The 23,746-nt window shown below is 44.5% G+C and overlaps 10 protein-coding genes and 1 long non-coding RNA gene across 17 annotated transcripts; 2 read left to right on the top strand and 9 right to left on the bottom strand.

Annotated features, from left to right (window-relative positions):
- Positions 1 to 160: 160 nt before the first annotated feature.
- On the bottom strand, positions 161 to 2,066 carry LOC13036518 (UPF0692 protein CG33108-like). 2 transcript variants are annotated; one of them, XM_033376590.1, is made up of 4 exons: positions 1,754 to 2,066; positions 1,439 to 1,692; positions 567 to 663; positions 161 to 506 (listed from the first exon to the last, which is right to left on the bottom strand). In XM_033376590.1, the coding sequence occupies exons 1-4, from the start codon at positions 1,982 to 1,984 to the stop codon at positions 285 to 287; spliced, it is 804 nt and encodes a 267-aa protein (XP_033232481.1). In that variant the 5' UTR covers positions 1,985 to 2,066; the 3' UTR covers positions 161 to 284. The 2 variants fall into 2 exon arrangements, 1 of the variants encoding a protein (XP_033232481.1); XR_004468404.1 differs by lacking the exons at positions 161 to 506; positions 567 to 663 and adding an exon at positions 1,069 to 1,159 and having other exon boundaries at positions 1,212 to 1,692; positions 1,754 to 2,064.
- Positions 702 to 5,087, bottom strand: LOC6903902 (U6 snRNA-associated Sm-like protein LSm3). Of its 2 annotated transcripts, XM_033376598.1 has the most exons (4): positions 4,948 to 5,087; positions 4,782 to 4,895; positions 4,538 to 4,720; positions 702 to 801 (listed from the first exon to the last, which is right to left on the bottom strand). In XM_033376598.1, exons 1-3 carry the CDS (start codon positions 4,966 to 4,968, stop codon positions 4,544 to 4,546), a joined length of 312 nt encoding a protein of 103 aa, XP_033232489.1. In that variant the 5' UTR covers positions 4,969 to 5,087; the 3' UTR covers positions 702 to 801; positions 4,538 to 4,543. The 2 variants fall into 2 exon arrangements, with proteins under 2 accessions (XP_033232489.1, XP_002136614.2); XM_002136578.3 differs by lacking the exon at positions 702 to 801 and having other exon boundaries at positions 4,533 to 4,720.
- Positions 797 to 1,351, bottom strand: LOC4801753 (U6 snRNA-associated Sm-like protein LSm3). The gene is made up of 3 exons (XM_002137447.4): positions 1,212 to 1,351; positions 1,046 to 1,159; positions 797 to 984 (listed from the first exon to the last, which is right to left on the bottom strand). The coding sequence occupies exons 1-3, from the start codon at positions 1,230 to 1,232 to the stop codon at positions 808 to 810; spliced, it is 312 nt and encodes a 103-aa protein (XP_002137483.3). The 5' UTR covers positions 1,233 to 1,351; the 3' UTR covers positions 797 to 807.
- Rab7 (RAS oncogene family member Rab7) lies at positions 2,687 to 4,374 on the bottom strand. Its single transcript, XM_033376595.1, has 4 exons — positions 4,358 to 4,374; positions 3,805 to 4,043; positions 3,383 to 3,739; positions 2,687 to 3,308 (listed from the first exon to the last, which is right to left on the bottom strand). The coding sequence occupies exons 2-4, from the start codon at positions 3,982 to 3,984 to the stop codon at positions 3,222 to 3,224; spliced, it is 624 nt and encodes a 207-aa protein (XP_033232486.1). The 5' UTR covers positions 3,985 to 4,043; positions 4,358 to 4,374; the 3' UTR covers positions 2,687 to 3,221.
- On the bottom strand, positions 4,805 to 5,800 carry LOC26533134 (UPF0692 protein CG33108-like). Its single transcript, XM_015179621.2, has 3 exons — positions 5,490 to 5,800; positions 4,948 to 5,428; positions 4,805 to 4,895 (listed from the first exon to the last, which is right to left on the bottom strand). Exons 1-2 carry the CDS (start codon positions 5,718 to 5,720, stop codon positions 5,030 to 5,032), a joined length of 630 nt encoding a protein of 209 aa, XP_015035107.2. The 5' UTR covers positions 5,721 to 5,800; the 3' UTR covers positions 4,805 to 4,895; positions 4,948 to 5,029.
- A 622-nt stretch (positions 5,801 to 6,422) lies between these two features.
- Positions 6,423 to 8,701, bottom strand: LOC26532715 (ras-related protein Rab-7a-like). 2 transcript variants are annotated; one of them, XM_033376593.1, is made up of 4 exons: positions 8,554 to 8,701; positions 7,540 to 7,778; positions 7,118 to 7,474; positions 6,423 to 7,043 (listed from the first exon to the last, which is right to left on the bottom strand). In XM_033376593.1, exons 2-4 carry the CDS (start codon positions 7,717 to 7,719, stop codon positions 6,957 to 6,959), a joined length of 624 nt encoding a protein of 207 aa, XP_033232484.1. In that variant the 5' UTR covers positions 7,720 to 7,778; positions 8,554 to 8,701; the 3' UTR covers positions 6,423 to 6,956. The 2 variants fall into 2 exon arrangements, with proteins under 2 accessions (XP_033232484.1, XP_033232485.1); XM_033376594.1 differs by lacking the exon at positions 8,554 to 8,701 and adding an exon at positions 8,093 to 8,109.
- Positions 8,702 to 11,936: 3,235 nt separating this feature from the next.
- Positions 11,937 to 12,740, bottom strand: LOC13036426 (uncharacterized). The gene is made up of 2 exons (XM_003736544.3): positions 12,611 to 12,740; positions 11,937 to 12,556 (listed from the first exon to the last, which is right to left on the bottom strand). Exons 1-2 carry the CDS (start codon positions 12,617 to 12,619, stop codon positions 12,239 to 12,241), a joined length of 327 nt encoding a protein of 108 aa, XP_003736592.3. The 5' UTR covers positions 12,620 to 12,740; the 3' UTR covers positions 11,937 to 12,238.
- A 1,462-nt stretch (positions 12,741 to 14,202) lies between these two features.
- Positions 14,203 to 15,899, bottom strand: LOC26534046 (uncharacterized). Its single transcript, XR_004468405.1, has 3 exons — positions 15,813 to 15,899; positions 14,600 to 14,773; positions 14,203 to 14,531 (listed from the first exon to the last, which is right to left on the bottom strand). It is a non-coding gene; the product is annotated as an uncharacterized lncRNA (long non-coding RNA).
- Positions 15,116 to 18,905, top strand: Epp (Ecdysteroid phosphate phosphatase). 2 transcript variants are annotated; one of them, XM_001358755.5, is made up of 8 exons: positions 15,116 to 15,384; positions 15,529 to 15,769; positions 15,833 to 16,028; positions 16,246 to 16,347; positions 16,656 to 16,825; positions 16,891 to 17,209; positions 17,338 to 18,219; positions 18,298 to 18,905. In XM_001358755.5, exons 1-8 carry the CDS (start codon positions 15,272 to 15,274, stop codon positions 18,534 to 18,536), a joined length of 2,262 nt encoding a protein of 753 aa, XP_001358792.3. In that variant the 5' UTR covers positions 15,116 to 15,271; the 3' UTR covers positions 18,537 to 18,905. The 2 variants fall into 2 exon arrangements, with proteins under 2 accessions (XP_001358792.3, XP_033232475.1); XM_033376584.1 differs by lacking the exon at positions 16,246 to 16,347.
- A 415-nt stretch (positions 18,906 to 19,320) lies between these two features.
- LOC4801749 (uncharacterized protein CG5902) lies at positions 19,321 to 21,800 on the bottom strand. 3 transcript variants are annotated; one of them, XM_015181893.2, is made up of 4 exons: positions 21,655 to 21,774; positions 21,365 to 21,408; positions 21,033 to 21,296; positions 19,321 to 20,948 (listed from the first exon to the last, which is right to left on the bottom strand). In XM_015181893.2, exon 4 carries the CDS (start codon positions 20,738 to 20,740, stop codon positions 19,994 to 19,996), a length of 747 nt encoding a protein of 248 aa, XP_015037379.1. In that variant the 5' UTR covers positions 20,741 to 20,948; positions 21,033 to 21,296; positions 21,365 to 21,408; positions 21,655 to 21,774; the 3' UTR covers positions 19,321 to 19,993. The 3 variants fall into 3 exon arrangements, with proteins under 3 accessions (XP_015037379.1, XP_001358791.1, XP_015037378.1); XM_001358754.5 differs by lacking the exon at positions 21,365 to 21,408 and having other exon boundaries at positions 21,655 to 21,800; XM_015181892.2 differs by lacking the exon at positions 21,655 to 21,774 and having other exon boundaries at positions 21,365 to 21,618.
- Positions 21,801 to 22,243: 443 nt separating this feature from the next.
- LOC4801748 (transmembrane protein 179) lies at positions 22,244 to 23,515 on the top strand. The gene is made up of 4 exons (XM_001358753.4): positions 22,244 to 22,439; positions 22,501 to 22,644; positions 22,718 to 22,961; positions 23,023 to 23,515. Exons 1-4 carry the CDS (start codon positions 22,330 to 22,332, stop codon positions 23,224 to 23,226), a joined length of 702 nt encoding a protein of 233 aa, XP_001358790.1. The 5' UTR covers positions 22,244 to 22,329; the 3' UTR covers positions 23,227 to 23,515.
- The last annotated feature ends 231 nt before the right edge of the window (positions 23,516 to 23,746 follow it).

The following is a 23,746-nucleotide window of genomic DNA, read 5'->3' as shown; positions in this document are numbered from 1 at the left end:
GTAATCCCCCCAACCCCCCAGTAATCGCATTCGTATTCCTCCCCCTCCCTTTGTGTAGTAGTTGAATGCGAAACTCGTCTGCGTGTTTTCCCAAAGCCCCCCTCCCTGTTTGAACTGAAAGCTAGAAATCGCTTGCGATTGCGTTGAATAGAGTGCAGAATGCGTTGCGAAGCGAAATATTGTAAGGCGTGTAATTTATAAATGTACTATTAAACATATGTATGTATTAAAGTTAAATACGAAACGAATTCCGAGTCTTTATTTAAATGGTAAGTGGTCGAATATCATCGCACATGAAGAATCTGCTGTGGCAGACCATTTATAAGGATGGCGCGCTCCTTGAGGCCCAGGGAGCCTCCTAGACCGCCTGGTGGTTGTAGGAACGTGAGGTCCGGGTATCCCTTGGGCTGGCCAAACTCCCGCAGATTGGCGTTGCTCTCGCTCAGCTCGTCCAGGGACCAGACGGCTAAATTACGAGTCTTTCCATGACGTGCCAAGACATAAAACTGTGAATTAATACCAGATTATAGCTTGATGTATATCACAGATCCCTTCGATCCACTCACCTTATCATGGGCATCCACTAGGTAGCCCACAATGAGCGCCCAATGGGCACGGTGCCCAGACTTTAGGCAAGGCGCATGATTGACATCAGCATCGTAACTGAGATATACAGGACTTAAGGACAAACCAACAAAATATTTCAGGGAAACCTCAGTCAACGCACAATATCAAGTGATTTTTATTATTAAATACAATTCGTATAAAATGCAGGTGATCTTAATTAACAGAATAGAATAGGACTCGCTAGCCTACCCTCATGGGTGGCGATACCAGGATAACGCCATCGCCTCGCACAAACAGCATGGGAATGGTGCGTTTTGTGGTTTTGTAAACCTCCTCGTATGTTTCTTCGTCGATCTCCACGGTGGTGACGGTCTCCTCTGCATCGCCCAGCACCATATTCAGATGCTGATCGAACGCCTATTAAACGGAGGATTATCTTGAGCGTATAATTGAATTTATGTGTAGTGTTGCAACTTACATGTAGACGCCCCCGCAGCTCCCGCTCGTTGCGCATTTTCACGTACACCTTTTCATCTAGGCTCAGGCGAATTAGATCCAGCGGCTCCTTCACCGGCAAAATTACCTGGCTGAGCTGCAAGTACGAGACTTAGAGGGCTTCATTGGCATTTGTCAATAGTACATACCTGCTCCTCTTCGGTGGCCATTTTATTCAAACAACACTTTTTTTGGTTAATAAAAACAAGAAACAAAACTCAGTTTTGCTGTCTATGATATCGCACTAAAAAATACCACAAAACATGTGCGCAGGTTGGCAGCACTGCGAGCACACACTGTGCTGTTATGCGCGGAAAGATTGTTTTTAAATGACCGAAGTAAAGGACTTAAAATTAAGAATTTTGAAAAAGGATACGGCACAAGCAAGCAGCCACCAGCTCGCAGGAGCTCTGTGACCTTGTTACAGCAGAGCCGACCCTCGTGCAATTGACACGCACCGGGTCCGTGTCCATGCAGATGTCTGCGCGTCAGTTCGTATAAATATTGAGCACTGAACATTTCCCCATTGATTGTGTACTCCTGTACAATGGCATCTTCTAGAATGTGTGCAGCGGTGGGGTTTCCATTGAGCAGCATACTTACGGCAGTCAAGCCACACGTGGGTCCCACCTGAAAGAACACCCCACCCAGTCAATTTGACATTTATGATACAGTCCTTCACAATACTTACTTGTAGTATACTGGCCACGGAATAGTACTGGCATTGCTTTGGTGGGATATATTGACACACACGGCTCAGGTAGCATCCTTTTTGCAGCTCTGGATATTCCCAGGCCCATGCACATTCGTCTCCTGATATATTAATCACCGACGGGCGATCCTTCGGTGACGCCACAGGTGTAGTTTTGTTAATATTTGATGGTAGTGGGGGTGGAGGCGGCGGGTCCGAGATGTGTGGCATTGCAACAAAATATAATTTCCATAGAATTTCAACAGCTCTATGTTACTATGCACAGCTGTTTCTTCAGCTGAGCTTTATTTAACAGGTTTATGTTAGCACCAGCTGTTCTATCTCGGTCCACTCCGCCAGAGGGCGCACTTTGCACGAGGAAGAGTGCGCGAGTGAGATAGGGGTAGCCCTATAATAATGATCCGATCTGATCCCTACCTTATGTTGTATAGTCTCTGAGATCCAGGAGCTCGTCAAATCGGACGGACAGACCGAAATTAAGAATATATACATATGCTTTATGGGGGAAACGCTTCCTTCTGGCTGTTGCATACATCTTTACGAATTTAATACACTCTGAGTGCTGGGTATAAAAAGGGATACAATTAAATTTAGCTTAATTGTGTACTTTTTATTAATGATTTTTAAAGTTTTTATTGTGTAAAGTAAACCGAAAAGAAACGCATACAAATTTATATTAATTAGTGGAATAAAGTACAGACCAAATAGACGAGAAACAAGGACCAATTTACATAGAAACTATATTTTGTACGAGTAGAATATACATATACCAGTAACGTAATTAACTAATCAAAATATGTAACTCTCGAATCTTATGCAAGTTGATGAAAGTTTTGGGGAGCAGAGCGGATCCAGATTGTTGCCAATTCGATGCGAAAATGCAAATTATAATTATATGGATAATACAATGGATAGAATAGATACAATAAAAATGTTTCGTTTTATTAAATTTACAATCACAAGATTTTGTTGTTTGCTTCGAAGATACTTTGTTATTGTATTCTCAATGGTGCCTGTTGCAAAGCCCAGCAGCTGCTGCGTGCATACAAATTTTACTAATTAAATGGCAAAAATAGTACTAGGAGCGGAGGACACCTGCATATGAATATGTTATGTAGATACGAGTACACAGAGCATACCTATTTATTGAACGTTTACTTAGATTGTAGGTAGTAGAGTCAGGGTTAGGTATTTGAAGAGGGAGGGTCCATTGCCAGGGGCCCATAAAACGAGTCTGCTGATGCTGATCTGAACTTCTGAATTTGTCGTCCTAACAAATAATTAATTACTATGCTGTTTGCTGAAATTGTTTTACTTAATCATAGAACACTTTCTGTCGTCTCGTTCTCCGTGTGTGTTTGCTTTTCATGTTCATAATTATGTTGCAAATATTATTTTATAACATAGATTTTGTAATTATCCACGTTGCGTTGTTGTTGTTGTTACATTAGCACTGACAGTTGTCAGGGTTTCCTGGACGATTATTTTGAGAATTCAAGATGATCTGATCGGGGAAATCGTTGATAACTTCAGCCTGTTTTAAGAAAACACATTTGTTAGATCTCTTTTGTACATTAGTTATGTTATAAGCATTGTGTGGGCACCAACCTCTGCCTCCTGCTCCAACGCATTCTTGGCAATAGTCTGAAACGCCATCTCCACGTTGATGCCCTCCTTGGCTGAGGTTTCATAGTAGGGTATATCGTTTTTGGATTGACACCATTGTTGTGCCCGGCGCGTGGACACTTGGCGGTTATCCAAGTCCACTTTGTTGCCTAGTACAACAAAGGGGAAATGCTCGGGATCACGTGGACTGGCCTGTATTAAGAACTCGTCGCGCCAGGAGTCGAGATTCTTGAATGAGTTAGGCGCCGTCACATCGTAAACGAGCACACAGCAGTCAGCTCCGCGATAGAAAGCCACGCCGAGTGACTGGAAGCGTTCTTGACCAGCTGTATCCCAAATCTGAAAGAATAATAGCATGGATTTAATCCCACGTTGAAAATGATCTCCTCTATCAGTCTGCTTACCTGCATTGTGACCACACGGTCGTTGACAACCACCTCTTTCGTGCAGAAGTCAGCGCCAATCGTTGCTTTGTATTGGTTAGAGAAGCGTTTGTTCACATACTGATTCATGAGTGAGGTCTTGCCCACACTGCTGTCGCCCAGTATGATGACTTTCAGCAAAGATTTCTTACGGGTGGCCATTTTGATGTATTCTCTGTTGGCGGTTTGCTTCCAATGGCTCTCTTAAGCTTTGGCAATCGCTGCAAAATAAGCAAATATATCGATTCGAGGTTAAAAATAAAGAATACACTTCTTGTAATTCGATTACGGGCGGCAGGTAAGAGTGGTTTCGATGTAGCCCAGCAACAGCTGGGTTGGCGTCCCATCAATGGACCTCTTCGTCAACGCAGACATGACGAACCATTGATAGGAGCAGTGGAGCGTGGGGTTGTTGATAAACCAGAGGCCAATGGATGACTCATGCTGGTCAGGAAACAATGAAATGACTGATCGTTGGGCTGTGATACCGTGTTTTAGAACGAGGGGATAAGCGGGCGCCCGCATCAAAGCTTACAATTATGATATGGTTTATTAGCTGGCAAGAGTGCTCATCGGAGAAAGTGTGACGCCAGCGCAAACAAAGAGAAGCCATGACGAGGCCACTGCGTAATCACAGCAACAGTGGGTAATAGAAGGCGCTATATTCTCGCGAAGGAAAAACGCCCATTCCGAGTAATAGAATAGAATAGAATAGGACTCGCTAGCCTACCCTCATGGGTGGCGATACCAGGATAACGCCATCGCCTCGCACAAACAGCATGGGAATGGTGCGTTTTGTGGTTTTGTAAACCTCCTCGTATGTTTCTTCGTCGATCTCCACGGTGGTGACGGTCTCCTCTGCATCGCCCAGCACCATATTCAGATGCTGATCGAACGCCTATTAAACGGAGGATTATCTTGAGCGTATAATTGAATTTATGTGTAGTGTTGCAACTTACATGTAGACGCCCCCGCAGCTCCCGCTCGTTGCGCATTTTCACGTACACCTTTTCATCTAGGCTCAGGCGAATTAGATCCAGCGGCTCCTTCACCGGCAAAATTACCTGGCTGAGCTGCAAGTACGAGACTTAGAGGGCTTCATTGGCATTTGTCAATAGTACATACCTGCTCCTCTTCGGTGGCCATTTTATTCAAACAACACTTTTTTTGGTTAATAAAAACAAGAAACAAAACTCAGTTTTGCTGTCTATGATATCGCACTAAAAAATACCACAAAACATGTGCGCAGGTTGGCAGCACTGCGAGCACACACTGTGCTGTTATGCGCGGAAAGATTGTTTTTAAATGACCGAAGTAAAGGACTTAAAATTAAGAATTTTGAAAAAGGATACGGCACAAGCAAGCAGCCACCAGCTCGCAGGAGCTCTGTGACCTTGTTACAGCAGAGCCGACCCTCGTGCAATTGACACGCACCGGGTCCGTGTCCATGCAGATGTCTGCGCGTCAGTTCGTATAAATATTGAGCACTGAACATTTCCCCATTGATTGTGTACTCCTGTACAATGGCATCTTCTAGAATGTGTGCAGCGGTGGGGTTTCCATTGAGCAGCATACTTACGGCAGTCAAGCCACACGTGGGTCCCACCTGAAAGAACACCCCACCCAGTCAATTTGACATTTATGATACAGTCCTTCACAATACTTACTTGTAGTATACTGGCCACGGAATAGTACTGGCATTGCTTTGGTGGGATATATTGACACACACGGCTCAGGTAGCATCCTTTTTGCAGCTCTGGATATTCCCAGGCCCATGCACATTCGTCTCCTGATATATTAATCACCGACGGGCGATCCTTCGGTGACGCCACAGGTGTAGTTTTGTTAATATTTGATGGTAGTGGGGGTGGAGGCGGCGGGTCCGAGATGTGTGGCATTGCAACAAAATATAATTTCCATAGAATTTCAACAGCTCTATGTTACTATGCACAGCTGTTTCTTCAGCTGAGCTTTATTTAACAGGTTTATGTTAGCACCAGCTGTTCTATCTCGGTCCACTCCGCCAGAGGGCGCACTTTGCACGAGGAAGAGTGCGCGAGTGAGATAGGGGTAGCCCTATAATAATGATCCGATCTGATCCCTACCTTATGTTGTATAGTCTCTGAGATCCAGGAGCTCGTCAAATCGGACGGACAGACCGAAATTAAGAATATATACATATGCTTTATGGGGGAAACGCTTCCTTCTGGCTGTTGCATACATCTTTACGAATTTAATACACTCTGAGTGCTGGGTATAAAAAGGGATACAATTAAATTTAGCTTAATTGTGTACTTTTTATTAATGATTTTTAAAGTTTTTATTGTGTAAAGTAAACCGAAAAGAAACGCATACAAATTTATATTAATTAGTGGAATAAAGTACAGACCAAATAGACGAGAAACAAGGACCAATTTACATAGAAACTATATTTTGTACGAGTAGAATATACATATACCAGTAACGTAATTAACTAATCAAAATATGTAACTCTCGAATCTTATGCAAGTTGATGAAAGTTTTGGGGAGCAGAGCGGATCCAGATTGTTGCCAATTCGATGCGAAAATGCAAATTATAATTATATGGATAATACAATGGATAGAATAGATACAATAAAAATGTTTCGTTTTATTAAATTTACAATCACAAGATTTTGTTGTTTGCTTCGAAGATACTTTGTTATTGTATTCTCAATGGTGCCTGTTGCAAAGCCCAGCAGCTGCTGCGTGCATACAAATTTTACTAATTAAATGGCAAAAATAGTACTAGGAGCGGAGGACACCTGCATATGAATATGTTATGTAGATACGAGTACACAGAGCATACCTATTTATTGAACGTTTACTTAGATTGTAGGTAGTAGAGTCAGGGTTAGGTATTGAAGAGGGAGGGTCCATTGCCAGGGGCCCATAAAACGAGTCTGCTGATGCTGATCTGAACTTCTGAATTTGTCGTCCTAACAAATAATTAATTACTATGCTGTTTGCTGAAATTGTTTTACTTAATCATAGAACACTTTCTGTCGTCTCGTTCTCCGTGTGTGTTTGCTTTTCATGTTCATAATTATGTTGCAAATATTATTTTATAACATAGATTTTGTAATTATCCACGTTGCGTTGTTGTTGTTGTTACATTAGCACTGACAGTTGTCAGGGTTTCCTGGACGATTATTTTGAGAATTCAAGATGATCTGATCGGGGAAATCGTTGATAACTTCAGCCTGTTTTAAGAAAACACATTTGTTAGATCTCTTTTGTACATTAGTTATGTTATAAGCATTGTGTGGGCACCAACCTCTGCCTCCTGCTCCAACGCATTCTTGGCAATAGTCTGAAACGCCATCTCCACGTTGATGCCCTCCTTGGCTGAGGTTTCATAGTAGGGTATATCGTTTTTGGATTGACACCATTGTTGTGCCCGGCGCGTGGACACTTGGCGGTTATCCAAGTCCACTTTGTTGCCTAGTACAACAAAGGGGAAATGCTCGGGATCACGTGGACTGGCCTGTATTAAGAACTCGTCGCGCCAGGAGTCGAGATTCTTGAATGAGTTAGGCGCCGTCACATCGTAAACGAGCACACAGCAGTCAGCTCCGCGATAGAAAGCCACGCCGAGTGACTGGAAGCGTTCTTGACCAGCTGTATCCCAAATCTGAAAGAATAATAGCATGGATTTAATCCCACGTTGAAAATGATCTCCTCTATCAGTCTGCTTACCTGCATTGTGACCACACGGTCGTTGACAACCACCTCTTTCGTGCAGAAGTCAGCGCCAATCGTTGCTTTGTATTGGTTAGAGAAGCGTTTGTTCACATACTGATTCATGAGTGAGGTCTTGCCCACACTGCTGTCGCCCAGTATGATGACTTTCAGCAAAGATTTCTTACGGGTGGCCATTTTGATGTATTCTCTGTTGGCGGTTTGCTTCCAATGGCTCTCTTAAGCTTTGGCAATCGCTGCAAAATAAGCAAATATATCGATTCGAGGTTAAAAATAAAGAATACACTTCTTGTAATTCGATTACGGGCGGCAGGTAAGAGTGGTTTCGATGTAGCCCAGCAACAGCTGGGTTGGCGTCCCATCAATGGACCTCTTCGTCAACGCAGACATGACGAACCATTGATAGGAGCAGTGGAGCGTGGGGTTGTTGATAAACCAGAGGCCAATGGATGACTCATGCTGGTCAGGAAACAATGAAATGACTGATCGTTGGGCTGTGATACCGTGTTTTAGAACGAGGGGATAAGCGGGCGCCCGCATCAAAGCTTACAATTATGATATGGTTTATTAGCTGGCAAGAGTGCTCATCGGAGAAAGTGTGACGCCAGCGCAAACAAAGAGAAGCCATGACGAGGCCACTGCGTAATCACAGCAACAGTGGGTAATAGAAGGCGCTATATTCTCGCGAAGGGAAAACGCCCATTCCGAGTAAGCCAGGAGGGGGAGTAACTTTTAAGCAATCAAAAAATAATGCAAAATGGAATCACTTCGACCAGTGTCAGTGGAGATACCACCCGCCCGATGGACCCCTCGAATTACTTGTTTTTGTCTACCACTACCAGCATTGCAACTGCCGTTGTGTGCCTATGTGTGTGCCTTTGTGTGTACATTCGTGTGTATGTTTGATTGGGGGCCTCCAATGGCATTTTCCATGCATTTTTTGCCTGCTGCGTAACACTATTTTGCACAGGTTTTCGCCTTGCGTTTAATGATTCTCACACTTTAACTTACATTGAACACCGTTACACAGTCTGGGAGTAATCTTTTTTGTACCGATTTGGCTTGAATTTGATAAAATATTTAATTAATTACGCAGCGCAGTGAATTTTGTTGTTGCTTGTTATTTATCGGATTTATCGAAAAAATATACCGTCGAAATATACCCTCAGAAATATACCGTAAATATACCGATGAAAAAACGAACTTAGCCCACTTCAACCCGCTCTATTTGAACAACTTGAGTTAAACCACTAACCATACAGTAATTTATCGCTTTTAGCTACACCTTTTTATATATACAAGTATTTTGTGCTTGAGCGATTCAAGATTCTTGCCTCAATATTAAAAAATCGTATAAAATGTATATACGTAATATTATAATTTTTTATTATAGAATATTCGAATACATATATATTAAATACTTTTGGCGGATGAGCGAAGCGCCTCAATCCAGAGGCACGAACGGCTAAAACTTAACGCTAATTTGTATATATGTGCAAGACAGTCCATCAAATCACAAGGTGCAGGTGTCATCGCTAGATTACCACAGGCCAGACGGAGCAACGGCATCGGAAACCTACACATGCACACGAATATTCAAAGTAACGGTGAGCGCAAAACCAAAGCATTGTTGCCATTTTAGCTTTTTTTAAGCTAGATTTTGTTTATTTTTAAATCGGATAGCTTGAAAAGTATTTGCATTGCTTACAGCGAGATATCTAGCTTATTTCAAATTTCTTTTAGCTTATTTTAACTTAAACAAATTTAGAACAAAACCATTTTTGTTTCTGATTTGATTGTAATATTTTTTAATTTGTATCGATAAATCGGACAAAAATCATATATGTTGTTCGTATTTTGGTATATCGTCCAATTTTGTGTATAAATGTAAGGTAATTATTCGCTGATAAGTTTCAATCACACTTCAGTACATGTTTGCACATTTACATACAAAAAATACGCAATTTGCCAACTGACCCCACAAAAGCGTACTGCTGTTTTTGTAAGCAACAAGTTGAAATTACGGCAGCATGCTGTCGTCCAGCATGCTTGCGTCCAATGTAAGCATGGCACAAGCTAACAAAATACCTTTTGTTAGAAAGTCTTCAAAAACAGAGGAGCAAATGCCTGCATTTTGTTTGTACATTGCTGAGCACTCGGCCATTGCATAATGAAATGGATAAAATCATGTAATTACATTAATGAAAACATGCAATTATCCCATATTTTTATGTGTTTTATGGTTAGTGCAGTTGTAAGCTTATTCTAGCGTTTTTCTCTTCAATCTAGCTTATGGTCACTCTCAAAATCTGGCAGCACTGGTACCCAGTGTGCCCGCAGCGCAACACCAACGGTCACATTACAAGCTGAATTTTGTATATAAAGCAACGACGCCAGAGCCACAATCGGCCCGCCATCGGCCCAACATATCCGCCTCGAATTCCTCTCGAATCGTACTTCAACCTCCGCAACCAGACTTCTCGGAGCGTAATTGAACCTCCGCAACTAGACTTCTCGGAGCGTAATTGAACCTCCGCAACCAGACTTCTCGGAGCGTAAGTGAACCTCCGCAACCTGACTTCTCGGAGCGTAATTGAACCTCCGCAACCTGACTTCTCGTGGCGTAATTGAACCTCCGCAACTAGACTTCTCGGAGCGTAAGTAAACCTCCGCAACTAGACTTCTCGGAGCGTAATTGAACCTCCGCAACCAGACTTCTCGGAGTGTTTTTGAACCTCCGCAACCACTCTTCTTGGAGCGTAATTGAACCTCCGCAACCACACTTAATGGAGCGTAATCTAACCTCTGCAACCACACTTCTTGGAGCGAAATTGAACCTCCGCAACCACACTTCTCGGATCGCACTTAAACCTCCGCAACCACACTTCTTGGAGCGTAATTGAACCTCCGCAACCGCATTTTGTCTGTGATAATTGGTGCTGTGTATAGTCCCTCATTTAGCTAAGCTGGCAGTTCTGTGGTGCAAATGAAAAAATCTAATGATGAGTGCCTGCCTGTGTTGTAATTTCGTCTGGTCGGTTCTTTTGTTGGATATATCATTATGTTTGGCTGCTCGTTTAACCAGTCGTGTAATATTTGTCCGTTGGTGTTCATGTGTGTTGGACTATGGTCTGGGATATACATGTGGATGAGTAAATCTTATATGTAAGTATATATATATAACATGAGTTTTCACTGACTAGTGTTGTATCTAAGACTATTCGGATCGAGGCTATTCAATTTCAAATAACTGGCCCCCGATCTGTCAGAGAGAGGCAAGTATTTGTGTTAGGTATTACTGCGGCCTCCGCCGCCATGGGACTCCATGTTCTGATCGCCCCACTTACCTCCTCGAAGCCAATAAATTCCTCGAACTCTTTCCTGACTCGAGTTTCAGCTCTATTCGCCATTCTATGTTTCTATGATTACGTATTTGTTTATATTTTCGTCCGACGACAATTGTGTGACTGAATTTCTGTACTGTTTCACAACTGACGTTTTATTCTTTTGTTGTCGATTTGGTGTTAAATTGAATGCACAAGGAGGCGGGCATGATGTGCTCTAAAGTTCTACCCGATACTCTGACTCAGCATAAATATATCGTATGTATTTTATCCGCCGGAACCGAGAATGTGATGACTGCTGCATATCCGACGTAAGTGTTCCATTGGGGGCACGGTGCGCGGGTGGAGAGGCGCCCGCCGGTTCTGGCGTATGTGAGGTCCAGCGGCACGCAGCCGCGCAGCGTTCTGGACGTGGACGGCACAGCCTTGAGACTTCGCAGCCAGTACCCGCCCACAAAGCGCCCCGTGACGGGTGGGTTGCCCACGGCCTCCGTATATATCTCAAAATTTAGCCCTCCTCGACAGAGTACTCCGATTTGTGCCCACAGGAATCGTGCCAGTCAGAGTGTATTTCAGGAGATCAAAATAACAATTTTGTTAGCGTTAGTTTTTAAATTTTATTCAAGCCCCAGAGCAAACCGAAGGCTGCTGCTTCGACCAAGATGGCGACTGCTCGTCGTGGCACCACACCCGGCGGCACGGCGACGCCCGCAGCGGAGGCCGTGGGCAACCCACCCGTCACGGGGCGCTTTGTGGGCGGGTACTGGCTGCGAAGTCTCAAGGCTGTGCCGTACTATTCCATAGAGAACCCAAGGCCACCCCTCCCAAATAAGAATTCATTAATTACTGTATTTATACATATATTTATTTCATGATATTTTTATTTATTGCTTTACATTTTTTTGTAATGCGCAGTGAACGCAGCATGGAGCGTCCTGTGCCGTTGGGGCATCACAGCCCGGTGGGGCATTTGGGGCATCACAGCCCGGTGGGGCAGGTCTGGCAGTACGGGCCTGTGGAGTAGCACGGGCCGGTGGGGCACCACGGACCGGTGGGGCAGCACGGACCGGTGAATTAAATTCAGCTTTTTCTAGCTTATTTTTTTCTGCAATCTAGTTTCTGTCTCTGTCTCAGTTCTTCAACTTGCATCTTTTTGAGGTGATTGTCGCTCTTCTGACGGTGCTCTATTAAAGCATCCCGCTCTGCTATAATAGCCACTAGTTTCTCCCGAAGTTTCACAAGATACAACTATGTATCTAAACGCGTTTTCTTCTCGTTTAATGCAGCAAGTTTTCCAAAGCAATGTGCCCACAGATTCTAAAATGGCAATGCCGGATAGCTCTAGATCCGTGCTATTGAGCCAGTGCAATGTGGTGAAGGATGTCGCCGGATAAGAGCAGACACGGCGAACCAGCAACTTCAACTTTCCCACCTCCCTTGTAATGCGGCCCAGGTGATCCGTGCGCACCGTTAGGTACTCCGTGTCCCATCAATTTGCTCACTGCGTACTCCCTGGCAGCGGTCACTTTTGCCAGCAAATTGGCGGGGCATCCATCCGATAAGATGCACATCAGACGGTTTGAGTACCCATGTATGCCCACCATATCGAGGACCATGGAGACGCTGTCATTAATCTCCTCTTTTCCCATGGCCTTATCCTCAACCAAGGCCTGTGGGAAAATAGCTATGGTTACATATCAATATATATGAATATATTAACTTACCAGCTTCATGTGTAGGTAATGCAAATTCGAGCCATCGAGGTTGAATCCTGCGATGGCCAGCACCTTCCACTTCCCGTGCCAATCCGATTTTGCATGGAATTCGTCCGCAATGAGAACGAACGGCCGAACATTGTGCATCATGAAAATTTGGCCATCGTTGAGGTAACTCTCCCGACTCTCCGACGTTATCAACTGTACCGCATTTAGTAGCTGCTGCTCCGACAAGGTGCGCACGAAGGACAACAAATATTGATGCATCACGATTCAAATTACAAAGGTTACAACCGTCCAACCAACCGTTCCACCTCTTCGACCTCACTGGCAATCCGGCACAGTTGCGAATCGCCGGCTGCGAACGTTAAGTTGTAGAAACGCATCAAGCGCTTCCAGATCCATTAAGGAGTTGTCGCCTTCCATACTTTTACGCTTACCATCCAAGAAGTTTGCAATAAGTTGAATGTCCTCGGGATCCCGATGCCCGAAAGCAGATTTCGCTTTGAAATTTAGAACAAGGCCTTCGACAGTTGCTGATATTAAATGGAACGATGTAGTGCAAAAAAAATAAACCGAAAGCCGTTGATAAAAAAAAACGTCAACGGGTCTGATAGGAATGCAACACCGACCGAACAAGCAAACGTATACCCACTTTAACACTTAAATATTATTTAATAAATGAAATGTGAATATTGTTGAATATGAATATCTATTATATTTATTACATATTATAGTGTAACTTACCAGTTTCATGTGTAGAAAATGGAAATTTCTTCCATCCAAGTTTAAGGGTCTATTGCTAGCACCTTTCACTTGTTGCCACGCACGTCCCACTTCAAATGTATTTCGTCGTAAATCACGACGAAAGAAGCATTCCCATAATGCTGGAGGTTGTAGATCAAATTGACCACACCAACTCCCATTTCATGGTAATGCCCCTCTCGAGTGACACGGCCGATTGCATTTATTACCCTTTCCTCGCTTACGCGCACGAATGGAACCATTAAGGAGTGTAACATGATGTTACTGCTCGGTAAGCTCAGTAACAACTCGTAAGAATTCTTGCAAATTGCAGCTCTATATATACCAATTTCTCTATTCCTAACTGTTCTTCTTGACAATTTCTTTATTCCTTCTTCCCTCTTGTGAAACTATATTACAAGTTTAACTTTTAGCTACCTATTTGGTAAAAAATTTGGCAGTACAGTGGGTAGTACTGCCACCCCTCAGCGCCTTCCCGGTGCGGTGGTTGCGCTGGGTTCAATCCCCGTCGGGATGTAAAAATTTCTATTAGTACACAACACTGATTTTCGTGCTTTTGTTTTGCTCCTGTCTTACTTTGCATCCTCTTTTTACGATCTTGTCCGCTGTTTATACATATATACATACATATGTACATATGTAGTATATGTCATTCATTTTCGAGCTTTTCTTTTGCTGTCTCTTTCCTTATCGTACTCCCGATCGCAGCAGTTTTTTCCCACAGGCCTTGGTTGAGGATAAGGTCATGGGAAAAGAGGAGATTAATGTGTCAAACATGACCACTTCTGATGTTAATAGCGCTACAACATCGCAAACTATCATTTAGATCTATTTGAAAATAATAATTAAGCACAGATACAATTAGCACGTCCACAATTCTTGGATTTGTTATCCTACCCTTGCCCTGCTCCTCTTCTGCCTCCGACAGCGGTGAGAGCGGAGCTAGAGGCTGCTCCTCTTCTTCCATTAAAGCGTTTACGCTCTCCTGGAGATCCGCTTCAAACGGCGTCTGCTGTTGTAGCGTTTCTTGCTCATGCTGTTGCATCTCAGATGGGGATGGGGAGCTCACATGTGCCTGAGCCTGTGCCTCTGCCTCTGCCTGGGACTCGTCCTACCATGGGAAGTGACTGCGAGCCGACAGCGGGGTAGTCAGATGCTGCTGCTGCTGTTGGTGATGCGCCGATGTCAGTGTTGGGTGAATGATCAATGAAGTGAAGACAAAAGATTACTTACTTTGTCATTGCCATGAGAGGCGGAGTGAATAAATGATAACAGTTCTTCTCCTGCCTCCACTTCGGGCTGGTTCAAAGGACTTGCAATCTTGGCCGAGATTCGGGGCTGCTGTTGTTCAGCTAATGGCTGTGCCGCCTGTTGCGTTGGCTATGGTTGCTGCTGCTGAGCCTGCACCTGAGAGAAAAGGAAGGATCATTCCATGATTAAATAACCCGGAGTTTTGAGGTCAATTTGAACCAACGGTATATCATGGTATATTTTGCCAGTTTCATCAATCTATTAAATTTCATTTTCAACGTTATATAGAAATCCAATAAAAGCTATTATTTATATTAAGCCAATCAAGTAGAAAATTGATTCATCAATCGTATAAAAATATGATGGCATGGCTAAATGTTCTATATAGCTATTAATATTCGACGGAATATCAAAAACGAGAAATATGTAAAATGGAACTTGAATTCGTCTGTATATTTATGGTATATTTTGAAAATTAGGCGGTATGTTTCGGTATATTTCTGAGGGTCGGAAGGTACGCGGTCACACTGCTAACAACACTATTACTGCAATTAAAAATTTGTGTTTTTATTAAAACTATTACTGATAACCGTTAGAAAATTTATATCGTTTCAAATACGGGCTCTTGCGACAACAGTAGGCTAAACAATAACGATGGCAACGCTTCCACCCCGTAAGAGTCAGACGCCAACACGGATCTGCATCTCCAAGCAGCATTTGACGCCGCTTCAGACATTGCTCCAAATGGGATTTCCACGGCACAGAGCGTGAGTTTCCTTATCATAGCCATCAAATGCCAGTAACCTCCCGTGGCTTCACCGGAAGCTGAGCGGCTGTATCTGGGATATAAGCCGCAAACAATAGCGGCAAGGAGAGCGTCGTGTATTGATTTTTTGTATTTATATCCCCAGGGAGAAAGCTTTGGCGTCGACGGGAAACCGAGGTGTGCAAATCGCTTCCGACTGGCTGTTGGCCCATGTGAATGATGCCTCTTTGGATGAGTGCGCCCCACGCGAATACATCATATATGCATGTCCCACGGGACCTTTCCTGCAGCAGCTGGAGGAGTTCTGGTCAAAATCGCGCCAAATGTGCGGCTGGAATGGTGCCCACAACTACGTGCCCCACATCACACTTGTGTCTTTCTTTAAGGTTACAGCTTAAGGGAATTTGTATCCTTAAAAATTGTACTCACATCAGATTATCCACCAACAGGCACCGGACGAATGCTCGCTGCAGCTTTCAAAGGCTCTGAAGCAGGTGGTCGACATGACGGGGGCCCTACTGGATCGCCCTCTCAAGCTAGAGCCGTATATGAGCCAGAACTTCATGGGCTTCTTTGTGGCCGAAGAGGATGCCAACTATCTCAAGCGTCTGGCTCTGCAATACGTCAAGGAGGTGTCCAACTCAAGTATGCCCATGTGGTTCTGTTGGTTGCAGTTGCACTCTCTTTGGGTTGTTTTTGTTTTGGCTATCTTTTTACGTTCTACATATTCACTGTCATTCGGTTCGGTTCTCTGTTCCAAGTTTCGGAGTGGCTTACGGTTATGTTCTTCTCCTCTTTTCCTGCCTACACACTAATCGTTGACAATGGAACCCAATGTAATGGCAATGGTAACGATGCACAGTCATTAGCGATACCTATGAGCAGCTGGACGCCATTGTGGCCTGTTTCCCCTGGTGCGGAGCGGTCTCCTCGGGCACCCGCTGCATACCACGCAGCAGTCGATGTAAGCTCTAGTAGTATTAGTATCTAAAATTAATCCCTTATCACCACGAAAACATTCCCACACTCACATACGTCCTTATCTGTCGATGCATGATGTCTTACACTCAACCGTAGACCGTAGCTACATTACTAATCTATATAGACTCTGATGACGAGTAGAGTTTATAGCAAACCACGCCATGACACGGCAATTAGTAGCTTATTATTATTGGCATACAAGTACATATAAGCAGCCCCGCAATATCTGACATTTAGTAATTGATTGTCTTTCGTAGCGTTCGGTCACTAATTGCCTATAATTCCCCGTAGCCATCTCACTCGAGCCCCACGTAAAGAGCCTGCACCTGACGCTCGCCTATCAGTTCCCGCAGGCACAATTCAATGCACTGAAAGCACTCGTGGAAACACTAGACGCCGGCTGTGCCTCCAATTGGGAACTGCGCCTGTACTCCCGCGACCCACGACTCGCCACCAAACAAGTTAGCGCACCTGCAACCTCACAATCGCCAAAGCGGACTGTAATCGCCACATTCTTTGCTTGCAGGTCCAGAAAGTCGTCTATCCGCACAATCCTCACGAGACCGATGAGCTAGAGCTGCGGATTGGCGACTACATCTACTTGAACAGTGACGTTGTCGACAGCTCAAGTGACGGCTGGGCCGAGGGAATCTCCTGGCTCACGGGCAGCACGGGTCACCTGCCCGTTAACTACACCGAACGCACTGCCGAGTCAGACGCCTGGACCCTGCATCGCGTTGTCCAGCTGTCTAAGAGTGTGGCCTCTTCGCTTACATCTGCCGAAGATCTGGACATTGTGGACGGGCGCAGTATATCCACAGAACCCGAGGAACGTCAGCGGCTGAGTAAGTAATTCATCTAGAAACGAGATAAAAGCGGACACTCCAGTTTATTGACACTCCCTTATCTTATCAATATTTCTCAGTAAAAGTTGTACTTATTTGTCACTTGCTTTCTTTTTTTTTTTTGTTAGGTACAACCCATCCCGAGATTATAGAGGGCTCATCCTTTGAAGATTCAGAGCAGAGTGTCGAGAAATACTTGCGACAGACACTGAAACCGTGCCTGGAACTGCCATCAGTTCAATTGCTCAATAGCCAGAACTTGAGCCATCAGCTAAATCCACACACACCCACGATTGAGATTACGACCAATATGTCTTCCTGCTCTACATCGATGTCCAAGCAGGTGGTGGACGAGATCCTTGTAGAACCACTGGCAGCGCAGCCACCGCGTCCCGATGACACGCTCAGCGTCCACTCGGATCACTCGATGCATCCGTGTTCGCTGGATGCCTCACAGACAAAGAACCGCAAAGTGTACATCATGCGACATGGCGAGCGAGTGGACTTTACATTCGGTACTTGGATACCCTACTGCTTCGATGAGTTTGGCAATTACATGAGGAAGGACCTTAATATGCCCAAGACCCTTCCACGTCGCAAGAACAGCCCCGAGGGCTGGCAGAACGACTCCCCGCTGACCAATGTGGGTGTATTTCAGGCAAACCTCATCGGCCAGGCTCTGCTGGAGGCTCACGTTCAGGTCGATCATGTCTACTGCTCGCCCTCATATCGCTGCATTCAGACCTGCACCAGTGCCCTGGAAGGCCTCCAGCAGGGCGGACAGCACAAGATCAAGCTGGAGCCGGGTCTGTTTGAGTGGATGGCCTGGTACCCCAGCGGTGTTCCCGACTGGCTGACCAAGAATGAACTAATTGAGGCCAAGTACAACATCGATTTGGAGTATGAGCCCGTGCAGCCCTCAGGGGAGCTTACCGCCAGTCTCAAGGAGTCCACAGAGCAGTTTTATACCCGTAATCACGACGTTCTGTTGCAGCTATTGGAGCGCACAAGTGTGTATCCAACTATATTTGATGACTTCATTTGAAGATTTCTTTGTAATTTAAAATTTCGACCCAATTTTCTTTCAGCTGGTAATATCCTTGTAGTGGCTCATGCAACGACATTGGACACCTGCTCTCGCCAGTTGACCGGTGGAGCTCCTCGGAGCACCAACGAACTGCGTCAGGTTATACACAAGATCCCCTACTGCAGTCTGGCAACCGTGGAGCAGGTTGATGGCGTCTGGAAGCTGGTGGAGCCCGAGTGCCTGCCGGTGACACACTCGAAAAACCCGCGCTTCGAGTGGAATGCCTTGGCGACCACCTAGTGCCAGTGCTTGGAGCAGTTTCTATGCAAGCACTGAGACTGATCGAGCAATCGAGAAAGAAGCACACGCTCCAATATTTAAAATTTGTTGCTTAACTATTCAAATTTAGTATGCTTTTTCCGCTCGGTCATTGATAACAAAATTGCTTTGTGACTGCCATATACAAAGAGATACTGAAAGCTATGTAGATATACAATGCCACGATACACTGCGATGGAATACGATTTTGTTTCGATACAATAATGCATATTAAATTTAAAATCATTATGCTGCATGTTCTGCCATTAGCCAGTTGAAGGGAATCGAATCAAGAGAGACCCGGTACTTTATTGCAATCAATATGCAAATACACACATATATTTACACAAACGAGAACGTAGACCATATACCACAGTACTTTTTGGAGCATTTGCTCAACGCTTTAGCAACATACATACATATATAGTTTAGCTTGCTCTGTTACTAGTTTAGTTAGACCACTCGATTAGCCTTGCTGCGTAGCGCAGCGTTTGATTAGCATTCACCTAATTCCTACCCCTCAAGAGGCAAATTTCTTACCAACATAAATGTTGAGTTTATATATATACGTGAAGCCCTATAGCCGTACTATATAGAGTATCAACATATATATCGATTGTATTGAATAGTTTTAGAAGTAGAACACATCGTGTAAAACATAACCGAACAATAAATACATTTGAATACATGTAATGCCCAATTTGCATTTTTCCTTTTGATAGATCCTCCCTCCATACCTGGATTGATAGAACAGACTCCATATGAGTATATCGCAGCGTCTTGCACGACTCTGAAGGGGTCGATTCTTTATTTATTGCGCATAGAATTAGATTAGTAAGGTAATTTGTTTTAGTTTTTAAATCTATTAATATAATTGCTGAACGTTTGGTTTTACTTGAATTACATATCATCTGCGTTTTGTATTCATTCGGTATTCGGGTAATATATATCCCAATATATATATATATGTATATATTTGTTGTGTGTGTTTGTTTCTGATTTGAAGGAGGAAACCAAGAGAAGCAGAGGCCGCAGGCGGGGCGACAACATTAAAGAACGCGAACGTTAACGAAATCCGATTACAAAGAACTTAAATAATACGAGAATATGCCAAACATTGAATTTTACTTTCAAACTTTCTAATGGATCCGCGCCGCTCTTGGGGGCGACTGTTAAGTATATAAAGCATTTAATTGTATATGTAAGAAAAAGGCGACAAAGTAGAAGCTACTTGAAATCTTTTGTGTGTGGGATAAAAGTTTTTTTTTTATCGAAATAAAGAGCTAAGAACTCGGAACAAGCGAGCGGCCGCCCAGCTGCAGGGTGAGCGGAACTCCAATGCCCTGACTCAACTCGAAGGCCAGCAGCAGCAGGAGCATAACAATCACCACGCCCGCCCTCAGCCAGGATCATTGCCTCGCCGCCGGCCTGTTTAATTGTTAGCACTGCACCTTCCCGAACTGTCCGCCGCGGCGTTCCAAGTGCTCGCGGTACTCCTTGTAGTGCATCTGGATCTCCTGCGAGCGATAGCGTGTAAGCTTGATGGACTTGCGCATCTCCTGGGTGATGGCTGCGCGATAGCCGCCCTTGCGCAGCAGCGAATCAATTGTCTGCAGCTGATCCCAGCCCTGCTCGGTGGCCACCTGCGGGAGGTAGGTAGCAGTGCGCTTGCAGCCGCGCTCCGTGAGAAACTCGATGCGAATACCGTGGACGCCAAGCTGCCAGTCTAAATGGCCCTGGGCTTCCTCGAAGTTCTGCAGAATAGACACAGAGACTGTCAGCCTAGAGAACTCGTCGCGCGAGATGGGGGCAAAGCGAGAGTCCTTGAAGGCGCTGGTCAGAGCGTACTCACGCAGACCGTTGTGCAGCTCCATGGCGCTGAAGGTGCCGATGCAGCCGCGCAGTCGCTTGTCGCGTCCGATTTTCCAGGTAACGAACAAGGGATAAGCATCGTTGCTGAAAATCGGCACCCCCGGCCCATCGATGTTGTTCAGCTCGCAGTCGAGCACCTCGAAGCAGAAGAGGCACATGTCCGGCACAGCGACGCTCTTCATACCATGGCCGTTCGAGTAACGCTGCTGATGCGGCTGATGGACCATCTGCTGATGCTGGTACTCGTCCCCATTGCTGCTGGAATGGTGCGGCTGCTGCTGCTGGTAGTTGTTGTAGTGGTTGGAGTTGGACATTACTTGCTGATTTGTGTTACGTTTAAATCTACTAGTTACGTTAAGATATATTGTATATTATTTAGGTATACAGCTAATGGCAGTGCACGTTGATGATCTAAGTTCAATTAACATAAGAGAACAGCCGAAACAAACTTAATTCACTTCACCGACAAACCAAAACGCCAGCCAAGCGTGTCTCTCTCGTTCACTATTTCGCGGGACCGCCCTAAAAGATAAGCCCTATCTCATCAGTTCAAACTTAAGATTGGAGAGCAGCTGATGCTGCTGTTTCTGCTGTCCGATGACTTACCTTCCTCTGCCGTCTAAATTAGGTCACCTGCCACCCACGTGAATGCAGTTCCCTTCTCTTTGCCTTTGCCGTGTCCGTTGCAATTGCCCCAATCAAGTTCCTTTAGCTATCTGCTACGTGTCTCTGTGGGCTGCGCGTCCAGATCCAGACATCGGCCTGTCCCCCTCGTGTTCCTTGGCTGCCGTCTTGACTGCTAGCTCATAAGCACAACATCGAATTGCAGTCTCCTCAGATGCGTCAGCGTGTCTGCCTCTGCTACTGCTTCTGCGAACGACGGACGAGAAACAAAATTGGTTTTCAATCAATTTCCAATTCACTTATGCGATCTTCACCTTTCGTTTCACAATAGCCTATTGCCGTCTCATTGCCCTGCTATCTGAGAGGTAGGCGGGTGTGTGGGGGAGAGAAAGCAAAGCAGCAGTGCTGCAGTTATTCCGATTCTTCTCTGTTCCCCCCTCTATCATTTTAATTGCTCTTTGTTCACATTGCAGCACATTGTCATGGCCGCCACCCCACCCCTCGTTTTGGCGCAGCAAGCTCACACCCACATGCACACACAAGAGCTCTCGATCTGGGGGCTTTGGATGAGCACTATAAATGCTGTTTAAATACTCCTTTTTACCTTTTTTTAATGTAAACAAATTTTACAATTTTTTTACGAGTTCAGTGCGAGAGAGACAGGTTCCGAAAACCAGGGCCTCCTCTAACTACATATGACGACAGTGCTGCAAAACAAATGTGGTAGGTACCACCACTAACCAACCAGTTCACAGATGTGCCAGTTCATACACCGAACATGTCGCGAATGAAATTTCTGGAATAGATCCCAGGCTCTTCGGCTCTAACGTTCGGCTGCCGTCGCGTCCCAGCCCAGCAACACTTTGCATGTCTTTGCATAACACACACAATATGTTCTTACAAAAATATGTGATTGTATGCTATCTTTCGTTTTCAAGGTTTGTTTTCTGTTTTCTCTTGTGGTTCCAGCTTATTTTAATTGTAATTATGTAACACGTATTGTTACATTTCTCATATTAGGTTATAGAATTGCTGGTTTTTGCGGACTATTTCATTTTCGATCTCTAAGCTATGTATGTTCGCCAGAACCGAAGACCCTGGGATCTAATCCAGAAAGTTCGTGTATGAACTGGTACATCTATATACTGTATGGCTAGTGGTGGTACGCCTGGTCGATAGTATCGGCTGTCCAACAGTGCTGTAAGCCGCCCAAACCACTAGGGCACAATAACAAAGTTTTCGTGTGTAATTGGTGAATTATTTTTGTTAAAAAGCCAAAATGGCCTTGGCAAATGTTCTTCTGCTCAGCCAGATCGCTGGCCATGTCATCTTGTTCATACTGTCGCTGTGCATTGTGGTGCCGCTGTTTATAAATCTCGATCAATTCTGGTACGAAAATGCGCAGTATATCCCATATAAATTATTAACAATCTCCTTTTGTCGCTCCTAGTGGACACTGTCTCCTCTTCACGACGGGCAAATGGCGCGAGGAGGACGGCATGTTCGATGTGAATTGGGCATCAAATGGATTCTGCAACTTCCCACTGATTACAGGGTTCTTCCTGCTCATCATATCAGTGGTGCAGATATATCGGTATGTACCTACTACACTACTTTTCCAACTTCTGCGGAAAACTCCCTAATCTGATTCATTGTTTGTCAATCAGATATGCACGCATGAAGGAGGAGGCTTCGTTTATTGCACTGTTCATTGACGTCGTTTTGGGTATTTGGATGCTGGCCATGTCCATTCTATCTGCCATATTTATTACACTGGGCTTCATTGTCTGGTGCGATGGCATGACCGAACGCTTCCCATCCTGCGAGATCTCGGCTGGCCAAAACATTATCCGCGGAGACACGGAGAAGATTAATACTTCGGGTTTCTACATTGAAATGGGCACAACACAGGTGACAGCTGATACTTATTCTTATGAACTCCCTATAAATTTTGTCCCTTTGTTTTTTGTAGTTTGGAGCCTGGGGCTCATTTGCCATATGTGTGGGCATTGGCGTCATCGCCTTGCTGAAGCTCATCGACAACCATCAGGTGCGCAACATCAAGGTTTCCATGTACCTGGAGCGACAGCGCCTGGTCAATCAGCAACAATTCGATGGACGATCCACACCTCCCATTGTCTCGAACGCCTCTTCTGATTCGGATAACAACAAATAGTTGGCATTGGAAACGAGCCAGCAGTTTGTGATTCTCTACGTATTACTCATCATGTGCGTTATAATCATAGTATGTCACTTAGTCCTCGTTCGTATCATAGAGGTTGAAACCAAGCAACGGCACTCCGATTTGCATGTAGTTAGCGTTGTGCCCAGTACTAATTAGAGATACGAAATCTATTATTTAAGCTACTTACGTGATATGTATTGTATATATGTATGTATTTAATCGAATATTCCATGTTATACATATAGCCAAATAAATTGATTAATATTTACGACAAGTGAGATTCCACAAGTGAGAATCACGCAAAATTAAATTATTTTGGTTGCAGTCATCTTTTCCACCGCGAAGCTTGGAATGATTCATCAAAGAGGTTACATACTTTTTTATGTACGACTATATGTACATATATAGCGAAATAAATTGAGTGATATTAATAGATATGTGAAGTGTTCTTTCGGGGATTCTGTGTATGTTCCGTCGATCATTAAACTGAACACTGTACATATATATTGAT

This window comes from Drosophila pseudoobscura, chromosome 2, assembly GCF_009870125.1.
Source record: "Drosophila pseudoobscura strain MV-25-SWS-2005 chromosome 2, UCI_Dpse_MV25, whole genome shotgun sequence".
Classification (NCBI taxonomy): domain Eukaryota; kingdom Metazoa; phylum Arthropoda; class Insecta; order Diptera; family Drosophilidae; genus Drosophila; species Drosophila pseudoobscura.
This window is presented reverse-complemented; position numbering and strand designations above follow the sequence as displayed.

Coding starts and splice junctions, on each gene's coding strand:
- Rab7 (XM_033376595.1), bottom strand. CDS start 3,984: ATGGCCACCCGTAAGAAATCTTTGCTGAAAGTCATCATACTGGGCGAC. Junction 3,740..3,804: donor ACCGTGTGGTCACAATGCAG/GTAAGCAGACTG, acceptor TTATTCTTTCAG/ATTTGGGATACAGCTGGTCA. Junction 3,309..3,382: donor CGTTGGAGCAGGAGGCAGAG/GTTGGTGCCCAC, acceptor TTCTTAAAACAG/GCTGAAGTTATCAACGATTT.
- LOC4801753 (XM_002137447.4), bottom strand. CDS start 1,232: ATGGCCACCGAAGAGGAGCAG. Junction 1,160..1,211: donor TGGCCACCGAAGAGGAGCAG/GTATGTACTATT, acceptor TCGTACTTGCAG/CTCAGCCAGGTAATTTTGCC. Junction 985..1,045: donor AGCTGCGGGGGCGTCTACAT/GTAAGTTGCAAC, acceptor TCCGTTTAATAG/GCGTTCGATCAGCATCTGAA.
- Epp (XM_001358755.5), top strand. CDS start 15,272: ATGGCAACGCTTCCACCCCGTAAGAGTCAGACGCCAACACGGATCTGC. Junction 16,029..16,245: donor CAAGGAGGTGTCCAACTCAA/GTATGCCCATGT, acceptor AACGATGCACAG/TCATTAGCGATACCTATGAG. Junction 18,220..18,297: donor GCAGCTATTGGAGCGCACAA/GTGTGTATCCAA, acceptor ATTTTCTTTCAG/CTGGTAATATCCTTGTAGTG.
- LOC26532715 (XM_033376593.1), bottom strand. CDS start 7,719: ATGGCCACCCGTAAGAAATCTTTGCTGAAAGTCATCATACTGGGCGAC. Junction 7,475..7,539: donor ACCGTGTGGTCACAATGCAG/GTAAGCAGACTG, acceptor TTATTCTTTCAG/ATTTGGGATACAGCTGGTCA. Junction 7,044..7,117: donor CGTTGGAGCAGGAGGCAGAG/GTTGGTGCCCAC, acceptor TTCTTAAAACAG/GCTGAAGTTATCAACGATTT.
- LOC26533134 (XM_015179621.2), bottom strand. CDS start 5,720: ATGCCACACATCTCGGACCCGCCGCCTCCACCCCCACTACCATCAAAT. Junction 5,429..5,489: donor CCGTGGCCAGTATACTACAA/GTAAGTATTGTG, acceptor GTGTTCTTTCAG/GTGGGACCCACGTGTGGCTT.
- LOC4801748 (XM_001358753.4), top strand. CDS start 22,330: ATGGCCTTGGCAAATGTTCTTCTGCTCAGCCAGATCGCTGGCCATGTC. Junction 22,440..22,500: donor ATAAATCTCGATCAATTCTG/GTACGAAAATGC, acceptor TGTCGCTCCTAG/TGGACACTGTCTCCTCTTCA. Junction 22,962..23,022: donor TTGAAATGGGCACAACACAG/GTGACAGCTGAT, acceptor TGTTTTTTGTAG/TTTGGAGCCTGGGGCTCATT.
- LOC4801749 (XM_001358754.5), bottom strand. CDS start 20,740: ATGTCCAACTCCAACCACTACAACAACTACCAGCAGCAGCAGCCGCAC.
- LOC13036518 (XM_033376590.1), bottom strand. CDS start 1,984: ATGCCACACATCTCGGACCCGCCGCCTCCACCCCCACTACCATCAAAT. Junction 664..1,438: donor GGTGGCTGCTTGCTTGTGCC/GTATCCTTTTTC, acceptor TGTATATCTCAG/TTACGATGCTGATGTCAATC. Junction 507..566: donor TAGTGGATGCCCATGATAAG/GTGAGTGGATCG, acceptor ATTAATTCACAG/TTTTATGTCTTGGCACGTCA.
- LOC6903902 (XM_033376598.1), bottom strand. CDS start 4,968: ATGGCCACCGAAGAGGAGCAG. Junction 4,896..4,947: donor TGGCCACCGAAGAGGAGCAG/GTATGTACTATT, acceptor TCGTACTTGCAG/CTCAGCCAGGTAATTTTGCC. Junction 4,721..4,781: donor AGCTGCGGGGGCGTCTACAT/GTAAGTTGCAAC, acceptor TCCGTTTAATAG/GCGTTCGATCAGCATCTGAA.